The sequence below is a fragment of the Trachemys scripta genome, chromosome 7 (genome assembly GCF_013100865.1).
Source record: "Trachemys scripta elegans isolate TJP31775 chromosome 7, CAS_Tse_1.0, whole genome shotgun sequence".
In the NCBI taxonomy this organism is placed as follows: Eukaryota; Metazoa; Chordata; order Testudines; family Emydidae; genus Trachemys; species Trachemys scripta.
Genome location: NC_048304.1, coordinates 33,697,011 through 33,713,359, shown reverse-complemented (window position 1 = coordinate 33,713,359; position 16,349 = coordinate 33,697,011). Strand labels below are relative to the sequence as shown.

General features: G+C 58.2%; 2 protein-coding genes across 2 annotated transcripts; both read right to left on the bottom strand.

The window, feature by feature from the left end:
* Positions 1-2,112: 2,112 nt before the first annotated feature.
* Positions 2,113-9,635, bottom strand: EEF1G (eukaryotic translation elongation factor 1 gamma). The gene is made up of 10 exons (XM_034777031.1): positions 9,486-9,635; positions 8,145-8,303; positions 7,343-7,406; positions 6,717-6,859; positions 5,277-5,420; positions 4,846-4,975; positions 4,174-4,360; positions 3,070-3,242; positions 2,840-2,964; positions 2,113-2,438 (listed from the first exon to the last, which is right to left on the bottom strand). The coding sequence occupies exons 1-10, from the start codon at positions 9,498-9,500 to the stop codon at positions 2,280-2,282; spliced, it is 1,299 nt and encodes a 432-aa protein (XP_034632922.1). The 5' UTR covers positions 9,501-9,635; the 3' UTR covers positions 2,113-2,279.
* Positions 9,636-11,805: 2,170 nt separating this feature from the next.
* Positions 11,806-15,619, bottom strand: POLR2G (RNA polymerase II subunit G). Its single transcript, XM_034777593.1, has 8 exons — positions 15,496-15,619; positions 14,748-14,857; positions 14,219-14,378; positions 13,203-13,253; positions 13,040-13,105; positions 12,695-12,766; positions 12,315-12,348; positions 11,806-12,013 (listed from the first exon to the last, which is right to left on the bottom strand). Exons 1-8 carry the CDS (start codon positions 15,505-15,507, stop codon positions 12,000-12,002), a joined length of 519 nt encoding a protein of 172 aa, XP_034633484.1. The 5' UTR covers positions 15,508-15,619; the 3' UTR covers positions 11,806-11,999.
* Between the last annotated feature and the right edge of the window lie 730 nt (positions 15,620-16,349).

The following is a 16,349-nucleotide window of genomic DNA, read 5'->3' as shown; positions in this document are numbered from 1 at the left end:
ATGGTGAGACAGCAGACACCCCCTCTCCCTGCTATTCACCAGCCCTTCAGCAGTTTGGACTCTTCCCCACCTAACTTGGAGCTTCACCCAGTCATGATGAGAGGAGGCACATGCCTGGGGGTCCCAGCCCAAGCTCAAACTCCAAAGTGCACCTAGTTCAGACACTGTTCAGTGTGGCCTGGGTGGTGCAGGACCAGCCCCTGCCTCCCTCCATGCCCAGGGATCCCCAGGCACACTGATTGCCAGCCAGGACAAGCTCGTATCAGGGGGGTGAAGAAGCCATTTCTCTGCAGCTGGCAGAGCACCCAGGCTGCTCCCTAGGAACAGGGCCCTGCACTGGGGGGCTCAACTGCTAGGGTAGAGGTGGCACACCACTTCTGAAAGGTTTGCAAAGTCTTCATTTATTCACTCTAATTTAAGGTTTTGCGTGCCAGTAATACATTTTGCTTTTAGAAAGTCTCTTTCTAAAAGTCTAATATAACTATATTATATAGTTATAACTATATAAAGTCTAAACTACTGTTGTATGTAAAGTAAATAAGGTTTTTAAAATGTTTAAGAAGCTTCATTTAAAATTAAAATGCAGAGCCCCCCCAGACCGCTAGCCAGGACCCAGGCCGTGTTGAGTGACACTGAAAATCAGCTTGCATGCTGCCTTTGGCATGCGTGCAATAGGTTGCCTACCCCCTGTGCTAGAGATTCCCAGTTGGGGGAGGCCCAGAAGGAGCACGCCCAGGCACGGGGATACTGGCTGCTTAGCTACAGGGAACAGGGCTGGTTAGAGCAAAACCCTAGGGAAGGCTCCTAGGAGCCAGCTGGCAGCCCCTGCCACACTGGTGAGGGAAGGGCCCTTGCAGAGAGCAGCTGCAGGGGAAAGACACCCAGGGCCTAGCTGTTGTGACTGACCAACACAGACAAGAGAGCTGACAGCCCCTAGGAGCCCTACCCACCCCAGCCACATGAAGGTTAAGGAGTAGAATTTGCTCCTCACCCTGTAGTATTTCCAGGGGTGGGGCACTAGCTGAGCCAGGGTTGCACAATCCCAGGCTAGAAAGGGGGTGTGGCGAGCAGGCTGGTTGGTCAGGCAGACACCAGCCTGGGAGCTAGGCATAGGCCTAAGACAGCCCACTCAGAGGGGGTGGGAACAGCCTAGCAAGTTGTTTGATGGGTTCCAGGGTGAGGCTCCCCCCCGCCCACCCTACCAACAAGCTACTCATGAGGACGGCTGTGACCTATTTCCTGTGGTACACCCAAGCCCGTAACCTACCTGGCTGCAGGGCCCAGCCCTGCCCGCTGGCACTGATAAGCTTATCACCAGTAGGCTGTGAGGGCAAGGCTAGGGCAGAGGCTTGCAGTGACCTACGCCCTGCCTCCCAGCTTAAATATTGATTTGGGGCCTGGCAACTCAGCCTCTCTAAACAATTAGAGAGATGATTCTTCCAGTGGGCACTGCCCCAGCAGCCAGGGCCACCTCCCCGCACTCCTTTTGTGCTGTGCAGACAGCTCTCACCTGTTTGCCCTTCCCAGCTGCTGGCAAGGGGGAGGTTGAATGGGCCCCAAGCACAGCAGCTTGCTGGGCACTGTTAAAGGCAGAGGCCAGAGCCAGCCAGCCCTGGGTTCCCATTCCAGCCCTAGCAGAGACCCACACGGCCAGCTCCATGCAAGTGCCATGCCCTGTCCCTCTGGAACGAAGAGCTCTTCTGGGCAGAAGCAGCCTGTGCAGTGCCTTGAGGACAAAGCCACCTGGTACAGCTCCCCAGTACTGATGCTTCCCAGTTTTCCAGGCAGGGGTGACTGTACCACAGCACCCCACCAACAGAAGCATCTTCCTGTTACAGACAGCCCAGATGGAGACAAAGCCAAAAACACCAGCCTCCCTGCCAGAGGCACCCATCCCTACCCAGCAACAGCAGCTCTCCCCTTCCACCCTATACCCCAGCCAAGACACCCATCGAGCCTACAGCAAGAGTCCAGATCTGCCCCACAGCAGCTGCACCCTTGCTAGGGACAGCCCAGATTTCCTGTCCTCCCAGCAGGAAACCCATATAGTGTCTGTCCCTGCACCCCCAGCCAGCCCCACAAGCCCCTGCCCAGGAATGACAGACCCCAGGATACCAGCATGTGGGGTTTTTATTTTTCATGTCACTGATCCAGGCTTCTGATGTTTGGCCCCTGGTGAACAGTTCCCAGCAGCCCATGCTCCCACTGGCTGCTGCCCAGAGGCTGTTGTCCCTCACTGGCCAGTCTGTGCTGTCCCAGCTGGCAGGAAGGCAGCACCCTCACTTGAAGATCTTTCCCTGGTTGAAGGCTTTGCCGACGTGTTTGAATTCGCCCTCCCACGTGAAATACTCTTTGACCAGCGTCTTGCACTCCTCACTGTCTGCATCCAGCTTCCTCCAGGTATAGGACTCGTAATCCACCTGCCAGTCAGGGCTCAGCTGGGAACAGAGGGGAGGGATCAGCAGGGGGCCTCCCCAACATCCCAGGCACTGCACCAACAGGCCCAGCCACCAGAGGGCAAGCTGAGCATAGTCCCTCCCTTTTCCCTGCACTGCAGATGGAGTCGTGAACAACCCTCTGCTCTTGTCACTAGGCAGCTTCACAGGAGGACATGGCCAGACTGCCCAGAGGGAGCAGGCTGCCCCCCTTTGCCCAGGAACATTAGCTGGCTGCCCCAAGCTGCATCGCACCAGGAACATTTACTTGTTCCCAGGCTAGGTAGCCAGCAGGCTCCAGAGATGCAGCAACCCTGTAGCCTGGCAGTACAGAGCTACTGGTACCAGCTCCTAGTAGATATGCCCAGATTCCCTGCACACCCGCAGGCTGCGCAGAGGCTCACCGGGAAGGCCAGCTCCTGGCCGCGGAAGACCCAGATCCCGGAGATGGTGCTGTCGTTGTTGGTACCGAAGAGGATGACACTGGAAAAAGCGTTCTTCCGCAGTTTGTCCAGGCGCTGGAACATGCCTAGTGGGAAGAGGTGGGAGAGCAGTCACTGCCATGCCCCACTCCAAGCAGGAACTCTGTGACCCAGACCAGCCCCAGGTGCTGTTTGGGGAGCTGGGCTCTGACCTGTGATGAGGTTGCAGCTCATGAAGGTCTGGCTCAGCTCCTCAGGGAAGCGGTACTGCGAGTACCAAATGGACCAGCCGTCCTTGTCAAAGTGCTCCCAGAAGTAGGGTAGTGCCACCGTCAGCGTGTCCTCATTGGAGTACTTCCGCTTGAACTCATCCATGATGAAGGGGCTGGGGGCAGAGTGGCTCCATCAGAGACAGGCAGGGGCCAGCTGCCCTCACCTCAGCCACCTCCCAGATGGGCTGGCTCTGTCCCAGCTCCTGCCTAGTAGTGACTCCAAGGCCCCTCTTCCTGCCCAGGTGTTTGGGCTGTGGGGCCAGGACCCTGCATAGCTCACCTCCCAGGTCAGTGAGTGAGAGCCCATGGTTAAGAGTAACGAAGGGCACTGAGGAGGGTGAGCAGCATCTGCCCCAGCCTACCCAGTGGTCCTAGGCTAGGACCCCATCTTCCACGCCTCTGGCCATGTGTTCCACATCCCAGCAGGGATTATGGGCCCAGACAGTGCAGCGCATGAAGCTATCCCAGGCATGCAGCAGGGCGTGGGACTAGGATGACTCCAACTCAGCAGTGCTGAGACTCTGCCTGTCAGCATGCAGTCACTGCCCCCTGGTGGCCAGGGGAGGCAGCAGAGAAGCCATGAGTAAGGGGACCCTAGCCTGAAATCTGATTCCCAAGAGAGGCTGCTCCCTCTGCTAAGGCCAAGGGGTAGAGGCAGGGAGGGGCAGGACTGGGCTCCCAAAGCCAACTCCTCTGTTTGCTCTGGAAAGGCCACTCTGCCCTTTCCCATCCAGAGGCCCATGGAGCAGCAGGAGGGGGCTGGCTGTGTCCCCACTGTCTGGCGCAAACAAGAGCTAGTGGCAGCTTGCCCAGAAGAGGCCAGAGAAGGGGAGCAGAGCATGGGAACCGGCCCTTCCCAGGGCCCAGCCCACCAGCAGCAGAGAGGAGCCCAATTAGTTCAGGGCAGCTGCTGGGGGAGGGGGGGGGGGAGGAGAAGAGGGGGGAAGGAGAGATTAGTGCCATGCAACTGCCAGGATCCAGCCCCCTCTCCACACTTTCCCTGCAGGAGCCCCACCAGCCAGGGCTGGCCCAGCAGGTGAGCACCTCTTGGGCAGGTGAGCAAAGGGGTCCTTGGACTTTGGCTCAGCAGCCAGGGCCTGATCACACTCATCCAGCTCCTCCTCAGGCTCCGATTTCCTCTCCTCTTTCTTCTCCTGCTTCTTCTCCTCCTTGGCGGGCTTCTCCTTCTTGGGGAGATCTCTCTTTGGCTGGTTCTCAGCAAACTTCTTGGCTGCATCAAGGGGAGGAAGGAGCCCATGGGTGGGGCAGCCGGCTCTCTCCCACTCCCCATGGGAGAGGCCTGGCAGACCATCTTGAGACTTAGCAATGGCAGAAATCCTGCCACTGATACCCTGACCCAGCCGTTGTTAGCCCCGAACCAGGGAGACCCTGATCACAGCAGCCACAGCTCCCTGCTAGAACTTCTGTAGTTGCATCCTCCCCCCACCCAGGGTGGAGTAGCCTCAGAACCACATCAGGGGTGGAGTGAAGCCCCATGGGGGGGGGGGGGCGGGAGGGCAGTAGATCTGGGTTGATTCTGCTGGGATCTGTACCCTGAGAGTTAGCAAGCAGGATCCCCCTACCCTTCTCCCCCTCCAAGATGTTCTCTAGACTCACTGCAGCAACAAGGCCTGCTTTTACCAGGGGCACCAGGACAGCCACACACCCCTCAGAGAGGAGGCAGAGGGCCAGACCCCTGCCTAGGGAACTACTCACCATCAAACTGAGCCATCTTTTCACACAGCTTCACCTCACCCAGCACGGCCTTGAACTGCGGCTGATTGATGCAGGTCACAAACCAGCGGTTGGTGTTGCTGTAGGGCTGGCGGAAGGACGGCTCCAGCACCTGGAGAAAAGATAAGAGATCAGTACAGCTGGAGCCAGCCATGGCTCAGGACATTGAGATCAGAAGAGGGGTTTCCTGAGCATCTACCCCTACCCCAGGGACAAGCAGCCACTCCCCAAGTCTTTGCAGCCACACTGGAATCCATGACCAGCCTTGCCCCCTCAAAGCCCCACCCTGCACACCGTACTCCAGCTACAGCCCCCAAGACAGCAGGAACTCTTAATGAAGCTATAGCCCAGAACCAGACCCTCCTGCCCCTACCATGGAGCCTCAGACAGTAGAGCACTGAGCCTCCCCGCACCTGCTTGTAGAGCCAGAGGAGGGTGCACACAACAGTGATGTCAGCCAGTGTGATGCGCTCCCCCACCAGGAAGGTCTGGGTCTTCAGGTGAGAGTCCAGGATGCCTAGGACCCGCTTCACCTCCTCCTTGGCATACTCTGTGGCCTGGAGATCAAAAAGACCAGGTGAGCCCCACTGAGGCAGGGGGGACAGAAAGATGCTCAGGCGCCATACATTGTGCCACTGAATACAGGAAACCGCTTCACTGCCACCTAAACACCCTCCCCTCCTCATCATTCCCAGGAAACCAAACCAGACCAGGTGCACTCTAGTGGTTAGAGCAGAGGAACCAGGTCTCCTGGTTTCTAACCCCAGTTCAACCACTGACTTCAGGAAAAGTCCTTTTCTATCTATGAGGCAAATCCCCCCCCCCCCCAATCCCATGGGGCCTGCTAACTCCCAAACCGAGGTGCAGGAGATGCACAAGCTATCAACAACTGGCATCGCCCTCCTTCCCCCACCCCCAGCTGGCAGGAGATGCTGCAGCTTCTTTCCAAGCTTGGCACCAAGACAGGAATGGGCCCCAAAGCAGGAGAAAGTCCCAGACATGCAGTCTCAGACCTAGCCTGGCCGTGTGGCTGTTTCCTGATCAGAACCCCAGCAGGGAGGGAGGGGAGCTGGAGGCCCATCAGTTTGGTGTGGCCCTTCCCACCCCTCATCCATCTCAGTCCCTGCAGGAACAGGGAAGAGAGAAGCTGGTCTCACTGGATTACCACAGGAGTCCTGTATTCACAGCAGCCTTTTGACCCTCAGGGTAAGGGGCCAGCAGTTCCTCACAGACTGCAGCCTTGGAGCAGGCTATTTGCCTTCCCAGCTGTAGAGGCACCAGTGACACTTGTCAGAGGAGAGGCTGCCCAGAGAGATCCTCCTTGGCATGGGCCCATCTGCATGAATCAGGGAGGCCGTGCCAGGAGCTTCACTGTACTCCTACTGCACCATAGCAGCCCAGACTCAGAGGTTCTGGGCCTCCAACAAGCTGGAAGGAGTGTCCATTCTCCGTTAGCTGTGAATGGCAGGGGGCAAGGACACTTCAACAGTTGCAGCCTCTCCTCAGAGATTTCAGGCCAAGGTCTCACTACCAGGCCCTTGGAGAGTTGCTGGGATGGCAGACACCGACAATAGCCCCATGCATCTGTCTCACCCTTAGTGTGAGAGGTCACTGAGTGCTACTGTAATGCAGCCAGTGGTGCGCACCCCTAAAAGCCTGACCCTGCCTCACAGCCAAGATCTAAGCTGTTGACACTCCAGGAGGGGATTTTAGTGAACAGCAGTATCAGGAGTGGAAACTTCCAGGACTCCCAATTCTCCTACATGTACACAGGGACAGCAAGGAGTTGGCCAGGTCCTGGGACTGTGAATACTGGAGGAGAGCAGGAGCTACCTGCCCCACCCCCCACTGACCTGCTTGTTGTAGTGCATGATGCCCAGCGTAGGGAAGACCCAGGTGCTGGCGGGAGGGACGATGTCACTGTCAGCAAAGCTCACCCACTGGATGATCTGGGCAGCTATCTCCTTGGTGGATCCCCGCAGCTCGTCATTACTGACTGGAACCAGAGCCAACTGGTCACTGGGATGGGGAGAGACACCAACCCCACCCAGCCAAGACATGTCCACCCAAGACATACACCCCCCAAATCAACATACACATCCCATCTTTCCCGCCTCCCCCCCCAGCAGCAGTGGAACTACCTGCCCCGGGAGTGGGGCTACCATTAGGGGAAGGGAAGCAGAACTGCCCTGGCAGAGCCAGCTGTGGGAAAAGCCGAGCCAAGCCCAGCCCAGCCTGAGGACACCACAGGTCTAGCAAGTCCACAGGCACTGACCCAACCATGGGTGCACTGGACACTGTAAGGAGCTGGCCAACACACTGCTTACTCCACTGAGCCCAGCACGGACAGCAGCAGAGGCAGGAGCAGCTGGATGGCGTCAGGGACACCCTAACTTTACTGCCTGGTACAAGCTGCACAGGGTATGCTCTTTCCATGAAGTTTCCCCCCAGGTGCTGGGGGCAGCCCCCTGGCTATTACCGTAGTGTGAGATGGCGTTACTCTCAAACACGCAGAATCCATCAGCCCCTTCAAACGCAGGAACCTAGAAAGCAAGCACCATTGCACCCCTTACTGAGCAACCAAGGCTTTTACCTGCCTGTGCAGCACCCCGCCCCCTCAGCTACACTAGCTAACTCCACCAGCCCTCAGAGCACAGCCAGTTCCCCCTTCCCCAAGGGCCGACATACTAGTCATCTCAAGGGCATCTCGGCCCTGCTGACACCCAGCACCCCACAGCAGCAGCTCTCAGATGGAGTCACAGGATGGCAAGGAGGGAGGCATTCATGCCCTCCAGCAGGCACCAAGGAAGCCCCTCTGCTGTTTCCTTTCCCATTAGACACCCAATCCCTGGGGGATGGAGTGGCTTGCAGCAGGGAAAGCATGCGGGGGGGAGGGGGGAGAAGAAAGTGGAGAAGAGGGCTACTCAGGGCTTGTCCCTCCACAGCTCATTTCCCAAGTACCATGAGCAGTCAGTGCACAGCTATCACCTGTGGGACGCCCAAGGGGTAAAGTGACATAAGCAGCTCCACCACACTCTAGCTACCAACATTTCCTTCTCTACCAGGAGATGCAATGCAGCACTGTTTGCAGCTGGTCTGCCCTCTGCCAGACCAGGCCTCCCCAACCATTATATACCCAGCACATGGAGACTAGAGGGAGGGACAGAGTGACCCCAGAGGACACCTGTTTCTCTAATCTGAATGACTCATTACTGGAAACCTGGCACTACCCCTAGCAATGCTCCTCGCTCAGTATAAGGAGGCACATGCAGCACGGTTACCTTCCCAACGGGGAATTTCTTCAGGAATTCAGGTGTCTTGTTGGTTTGCCCAAAGTGGAACTGGGGTGGGGTGGAGAGGACCTTGATCTTAGCCCCACTGTACTGGGCAGCAATGAGGGCTTTAAATGCCCGCCAGTTCTCAGGGTAGGTGTAGAGAGTCTGAAGAACACAGAAAATGAACAAGGTACCAAAAAATGCAGGAGCACATCACCAAGATCTGTCTTCTGGTCCACCCTCCTTCTCAGTCTCCTCTGTCCCCCAGGAAGATTCTCCTCCTTAAACCAAACCCCCACCACGCTGATTTTAGCCACTCTAGAATTCACCCAGAAAGCCCCCCCCTCCCTTGCCCCTTCATCTCCCATGGTCACCCCGGGTCCTCCCCTCCCCCCATTCACCAGACAGTGGTTCCCTTCATCCACCCAAGGCCCTGTCACCAGTTCAGAGACATCACCTTCTCACACAGGTACTCGCCTCCTTCCGCCTCCCAGATTTCCCCTCACCCACAGAAATCCTCAGCACCCCAGATCAAATGACCCCTTTGCTTCAGGGTCCCCCATACATGCACAAAGACCACTACCCCAACAGAAACCCAAGCACTCTGGGCCACACCCCCATCCACTCATCTTCACTGCCAGCTTTGCCATGCACCAGAAAGCCCTGTCTCTCTATACAAACTCATCACCCTGGGACAACCCCTATCTATTGCCTCCACGCCACTGACTAGACACCTAAGCCAACACCCCTCCTCTTGGCCATTGCACCTCTCCATCAAAGGGACATACAAGGACAGTAGAATCCAGTGCAGAAGTCTCCTCCACGTACCGCTGTACACCCAGAAAGACTCCTCTCCCCTACCCCCCCCCATCAGTACCACACTCCCCCTCCCCGCCAATACCTTAATCCTACGGCAGCCACCTCCTCCCCAAGAGATAGGGGCTCTAAGGCAGAGACCCCTCCCTCCAGTACCTCCCACCAAAGGCAGACACGAAGTCAACACCCCCTCCAAATTGCCCCCCACCTGCAGGAGCCTCCAAATACAACCCCGCCGCTGCCGTCTCCCCTAACCGCACACTCCCCATTCCCCTCCCCCAGCCCCATAGTGCCAGCCCCAGCTTTCCTGCACCAGGTAAGCCCCCTACCCCCTCCTTGGGGCCTGTCCCGGGTCAGCCCCCGCAGGGACCCCCCTCCCCGGCCAGGCCCCCCGCAATACCACCCTCAGGCAGACCAGCCCACCTCCGCCCCAGCCCTGCCATTCCCCCAGGCCCCGACCAGCCCCCCAAGAGTGGATGGAAACGGATTGCCCAGAGAGGAGCGGGGCACCCGCGGAGGCGACACACTCACCCCGGCCACCGCCATCTTAGCTAGCAGAGAAAAGGGAGGAGCCCGGGGCGGGACCACCGTAAAGCAAAGAGAAAAGAACTGCAAAGCGAGACGCCGCACACCCAGTCACAGCACGACATACCATAGCCCGGCGCCTTTATATGGCGTCACAAGGGGGCGGGGCTTTAGAGAGGCAACAGGAGAGGCGCTTCTGGGTCACGTGCAGAGGGAGCTGTGCAATGGGAGGGAACAGTAATGGCTTTAAAACTCCAACCACGTGGGCGCTCCCCAGCCTCTCCCTCCGAGTGCTTCGCGTCCCGAGTTAATCAACGCGCCCCACAAGCCCTCCCCGATGATAACCCCCCACTTGCCCCTGGATTCTCAGGGCCCCGGGGTGATAAACAGGGCCAGATTAACCTTTTGTGGGCCTGGCACCAAACGTAAATTTTGTGGGCCCCCATGGGGGCAATGGGGCATGGCACGGCAGGGGTGGTTGGTCACCAGAGACATGACATGGTCTGCCCAGCCCAGGGCAAGGGCACTACTTACAAACCGGCAGTTGCCAGATGCACAATGGCCCATGCTGCACCACATATGCCCCACACACACATTGGAACACCCCCCCCATTCCCTATGGCCAGAGCCTCCCCAAACCCTCTCTGCCCAGTGCCCCCCTAGACCCTGCCACAAGTGCACAGCACCCTGCACAACACTTCCCCTCACCAGCACCCTCCTGCCCACAGCCCCACCACAACTGCCCAGCACCCCACACAGAACCCCCACTCCCTAGTGTCCCAACATATAGAGATCTCCCTCCCCAGACCTCCAAGAGACCCACTCCCTGCTTCCCGGCCATACTCACTGGCCCTGCTGGGAGGCGACTGTGTCTGCTGGGCTGAGTTGCTGGTGCAGCCAGGGCTGGTCCTGGGATGGGGAATTGCTCTGGCCCTGGAGTGGCGAGATCAGCGAGGCCAGGGCCTGCCCTGGCCAGGCTCCCTCCGGACCAACTTGCCTGGAGGGGCCCAGCCAAGTTTCCCCCACCCCAACTGGCCAAGACTGGCCAGACTTCTGTACCAATCCCAGGCAGCTCAGCTCCAGGGAGACAGGTGGGGCCCTACAGGTGGTGGGAAGCAGAGACTGCCTCCCAGAGCTGGAGGTGCACTGGGGTCGGGCCAGGGGGCAGAGAGAAGCCAGCAGGTGGGGCCTAGGGGTGAGAGGAGCCCTTGGTCTGCCAGTGGCTGGCTGAGAGGAGCAAGTGGTGGGCGGGGGGGAGAGCCAGTGGGCTGGCAGGGTCTCAGGGCACACAGCAGGCCGGGGTCCTTTCTGAGCATGGGCCTGGCTCCATGGCACCATTATAAACCCGACACTAGTGATAAAGGGCCACATGGTGGCCAGCTCCAGAGAGACAGGGCAGCTGGCAGCACCTGGCTGCCCAGGGCGAGAGGCAGGGCTGGGAGACCCAGTTGGGCCCAGGGTTGCTGGCTCTGTGATACGCTTGCTCTGGCACTGTGCTCTAGACCATGGGGGCTCTTACCCAGCACCAGGGCTGCCCCCGCATGTCTATGGTACACAGCTCCTACGCTAGCTTGCTCCCTTCCAGGGCAGACAGCATAACCAGACGTCAGAGCTCCTGCACCAGTTCCCCAGCACAGCCCTGGCTAGGACCAGGGTGCCAGATGGCAGGGGCTGGAGAGGGGATTGCTGGATGGGTGACAAAGGTCCTGGCCAGCAGTGCTCGGGAGCAGAGCTTACCCCACCCCGTCCATCTCCCTTTGTCCTTTTCACACAGACTCCCAAGCCCTGCAGCCAAAGCAAGCAGCAAAGAGCAACCCGAGAGGTCTTTGGGGCAGGTTGGTGTGAGCAGCATGTGGGACTCATGGGTGAGCCAAGGCCAGGGGTGCACAACCCAGGATCCTTGCACTGATTCAGGGGAAGCCCTGCTTCCCTGCCTTATAACATCCCAGCCCAGCCCCCCTCCCCAGTGCTGTTTGGTGGTCTGCCTGTATCTGTGTGTCCACCTTGCCCTTTAGAGTGTCAACTCTGGTGGGGCAGGGACTGGCTGTGTGCATAGAGCCCCGGGCACACCAGGGGCATAGCCAGAGTACAGACAGTAATGCTCTCTGGGAAAGCCAGACTGGCAGCTGTGCAACAGGTCACATGGCATAGTCTAAACAGCTGCACCATTGTGCCTCCCTTGTTACTCACATGTAAGGCTGAGGTGCCAAGTAGCCAGAGTGCTGAAGAGCAGGGCAGCCCCCTTCGTGCTCAGGAAAGGGAGCCATGAGCCCCACCCAAGGCAGCTGGCCCTGCTTTGCGGGTTGAGACACAAAATGCTGCTTTATTAAAACAAAGGAACTTTTATTGGAGGTGAAGGAGGAAGCTCTGGTCCGTCAGCCACCCCCCAACTCCCAGCTGCTGAGTGGAGGGGAGTAGATCCGTACACTATAAATACAGCAGTAGGTGCAGGGAGCAGGTTTGGCCTGGATGCAGCTCAATTGCTTCCCAGACACGCAGCGAGAGGGATGGATTTGTATTTCAGCTCACAAGACCTGAGTGAGAAACACAGAGAGAGGAGGTTGAAACCAAGAGCAACCAGAGCCCTGACCCCCAGGAGGTGCAGCTCAGCCCCTTCCCCTCACCCTAATCCCCCCACCCCCCAAGGGGAGACGTCCACACTGTCCCCAGGGGACGTGTCAAGCACTCCTATGGCAGAGACTGAGAGCACTTACTTCTAGTGCAAGAGCCAATGCTGCAGAAACATTCTGGAGTAAAAGATGCACCCAAGCCCAATGTGACCTCAGCCAGCCCAGCCCAGCTGGTTACTCCCCCCAGCCTACAGAGAACACTCACCCAGATAATCATCCATAAGGGAGCCGATGGCAAACTGCAAACCAAACAGAGAGATTAGTGCGGCAGCAAAGAGACTGTGTGAGTTGCCCCTGCCTGCGCACCACTGCTCACCCCCAGCGTTCCAGCACCCCCTTGTGGGAGAGACAGGGAAGGAACGAGCCAGCCCTCCTGCCCCACTCCTTACAGCTCCCAGGCTAGGAGCGGTTGGGAGCTCCCCCACAGCCAGCCCTCATGCCCTGCTCCTTACAGTGCCCCTTGCTGGGAAAGGCTGGGGTGCAGTAGCCAGGAGCTCCTGCCCTGTTCTTTGCTGAGAGCTGGGGATCTGCACGCACACACACAACAGGCACAAAGCGTATTTGAAGGAGGCATCAAAGACTCACAATGTCATTCTTATCCACTCTGGTCCCCACGATTTTCAACCGGATCTCATCATCCTGCTGGATCACAATGTCCTAGAGACATGCAGCACTAGAGTGAGACCCATTTACAAGCTTCCTCCCCTTCTCAGACAGACAGAGGCAGACAAGGCTAAACACAGAGTTGCACTTAACTCCAGTAAATAAAGTATGTCTGATACGGGGAAAGCAAAATTCTGCCCCACCATCCACAAGCCTGCTCCACAGGTCTCCCTTGCCCCCAGCTGGGTCTCCCTCCCTCTCCAGACACCTCCACTACTCACATTACACCCCAAGCTCCTTGCAAAGAACCATCCACCCAGGACTCACCTCATCCACTGTCTTGTAGCAGGGAGGGTTGGAGTTTGGGTCAAACTCCATCTCGGAGGGAATGGACTGAGAAGAGAACAGGAGTCAGTGAGGGAGGAGCTCCCCAAATATCACCCCACCCCTAACCTGTTCCCCAAGCTCCCCCTCCCAGCACCCCACTTACATGTCGAGATATGAAGCAGGACATGGGCCCAATCTCGGTGAAGAGCCCAACCTGTAGGAAGTGGAAGCAGTGATTCCATTAGCACATAGACATGGGAGTTATCCCGGTCTCCCACCAATAGCCACACCCACCTCTAGCCCCGAGACACCCACTGCTCACACCCTGGCACCCAGACACCACAGTCAGAGGCAGAACAGCCCTTGCACATCCCTTCCTGATCTGCTCTGGGGCTCCTAGATCCTTAGCACAGGGGACACCCCACAGTCTCAAACCAGGGACCCACCCCCTGGCTTAGCTCCACGAATCCCCCTGTCCATCTCTTTCCTTCATGAGCCTTGAGGAAAACAGGATTGTTTGCATTGGCCACAACACTTGTAACTCAGCATTATGACAATGACTATAATCTCAAGCTTCAGATCTTCAGCCAGTCACTTGCAGGGGTCAGGAAGGAACATGCACAATCTGGGTTGGGTTGGGGTAGGATAGGATGGCCCCCCTCCCACCCACTCCCGGGTGGGTCCCCCACTGCACCTTCCTCTGAAGCATCAGAGATCAGCCACTGCTGGAGATGGCTCACTGGGCATAGTGGGCCAGTGCTTTGAGGTTCAGAGAATCCTCTTTCTAAATGCCTGGCTGGGGCACCATGCTCAGATCACCAGACTTGGGGCCAATAGGGCATTTTCCCCCACCAGTCAGATTGGCAGGGACCTTCAGAGCTTTTTGCCTTCCCTTGTAGCATGGTATGTGGGTCGCTTGCTAGGATCATCTGGGCATATCTTGCCAAATCAATTCCCTGCCACTGCAGGGCCTTCTGGCATTGGTGGCTGCTCAGGTTCTCCTCTTCTCTGCCTGGGGCACACAACAATTTAGTCACTGAAGGACTCAAGTGAGTAAATTCAATGCAGGGATGTCCAGGTGATATTGTCTGGCCTGTGTTATACAAGATGATCTAATGGTCCCTTCTGACCTTACACTCCCTGAGTCCACACACACACCCCCCCGCAGCACCGTGTTACCTTGTTGACCTGCGTCACCACAGCATCCACCACCTCCCCCTTGAAGGGCCGGAAGACAATGGCCTTGTACTTGACGGGGTAGAGCACGAAGCCACGGCCTGGCTGGATGACGCCTGCCCCAATGTTATCAATGGTGGTGACTGCAATGACAAAGCCGTATCTGGGGGAGAGTGGGAACCAGCTCTGTTAGAGAGTGCCAAGGCAGAGGGAACGGGCCAGAGAAGGAGCGGGGCTCCAAGGTCCTGTTATGGAGGAAGCTTCCCACACTCACCCCAGGGGCTAGTCTTAGGGTCCCTCCAAAACAACAACCCCCCTCCTTTTCCAATTCCCACTTCTTCCTTCCATGCATCTGCACCTGCCCTGGATCTCCCACCTCCTCCCTCCATTCCCACAACCCCACTGTTTCCTACTCCCTCCACACACACATTCCCATCACCCCCTGCCTCGTTAGTTCCATCCCTACCCTCCACTGGCTGCACCTTCCAATCCCACAATGGTCTATCCTCCATACTCTCCTGCCCCTACTCACTTGCCCGTGCAGGTCCCCTCCACCTCTGTGAACAGCTTCTGCTTGACAGTGTTGAGGAGATTGGGCCCAAAGTACCGTGGATGCAGCAGGATCTCGTGCTCCAGGGAGATCTATGGAAGCAGGAAAAGGGGGTGAGGGGGCAAAGGAGAGACCTGTCACCGAGAGGGGAAGGGATGCAACCATCAGCCAAACCCTCCCTCCCCCATATCACAGCAGACTGAGCAGTGCACGATGGGGCAGGGCCCTAGTGCCCCCTGGGGGCAGAGGGAACAGTGGCTGCTGAGACCCCTGGATTTGGGGGGAGGTTCCCCAAGGCACAGGGAATGGTGCATCCTGGGGCCCTGGATGGGTGAGGGGAGAATGCCTCCTGGGGCGGAGGGAGCAATGCATGCAGGGTCCCCAATGGGGAGTGGGAGCAGAAGGCAGCTAATGCACCTGGGGGGGTTGCTTCTGGGAGGGAGGTCGAGGAGCAATTGACTCCTGGAAAGAGGGCTGGGGGAACAGCTGACCACGGGAGGGGGAGGGGGGAGGCTGTCCAGGCGCTGCTGGGGAGAGGTAGGGTTATCCAGACCCGGCCTGGCAGGGGAAGCAGCCGACCCCGGGGGGCGGGGGGGGCGGGAAGATGTCCAGGCCCCGGCGGGGTGGGGGCAGCTGATCCTCGGGGGGAGGGTTGTCCAGGCTCTGGCGCGGGGTGGGGGTGGGGAACTGACCCCGGCGGGGGTGTCCCGGAGTGGGGCCCGTCACTCACGTGATAAAACATCTTCCAAGCGGGTCAGGAGCGAGGACTGGCAGGAACCCGCGACAATCCCCGCCCCGCTCCTTCCGCCACTCTCCCCGAGCTCCTCCCTCACTGCTCCACGGGAGCCCCGCCCCTCCAAGAAACAGAAACCTGTAGGGTTCTGTGCGCATGCGCTCCTTGCTGTCACAGCGGCGCCTAAAGTATCATGGCAGCCGCCGAGCGAACGGCTGCCGCGCTGGCCAGAGGACGCCAGGGGGAGCTCGGGGTCTGGCCGGTCAGAGAGAGTAGGAGGGAAACAGTGATTGACATCGCGAAGGGCGGGGCGCACAGTGATTGACAGAAGGCGAGTTATACCAAATCCCGTTTTATTGGGCAGTCAGGTACAAAAATAAACTCTGGAAAGCGACATACCCCTCCCACGTGCCTGAGTCAGCAGCTCCCCCCCCAGCTCCTGGGAGCTCTGTAATTCCTCCCCCAAATCCCAGTCTGAGACCCCCCCATCCCCAAAATCTATCTCCAGCCACGATTGATCCACAAGACCTCACCCCCCTGAATCCCCACTCACAGGGAGCCACCCCCTTCAAAACTCCCTGAAATTCACCCACCAAGGGGGCCATGATACCCCTGCAACAAATCCCTGATCGTGGCTCCTAGGAGTCGAGTTCAGGGGGCTGCCCCTCACAGTATGGCACAGCTTTCCATTGCCCACCCCTCCCCCAGCACACCCCACTCTATACAGAACCCCACCACCACTTCCCATTCTCTGCACACACCTCACATCTTGGTCTGAGAGCACCAAGTGCTCAGATCCACATATACACGTATGGACCCTGCCCCACATTAAACACACACGCTCAGCCCCC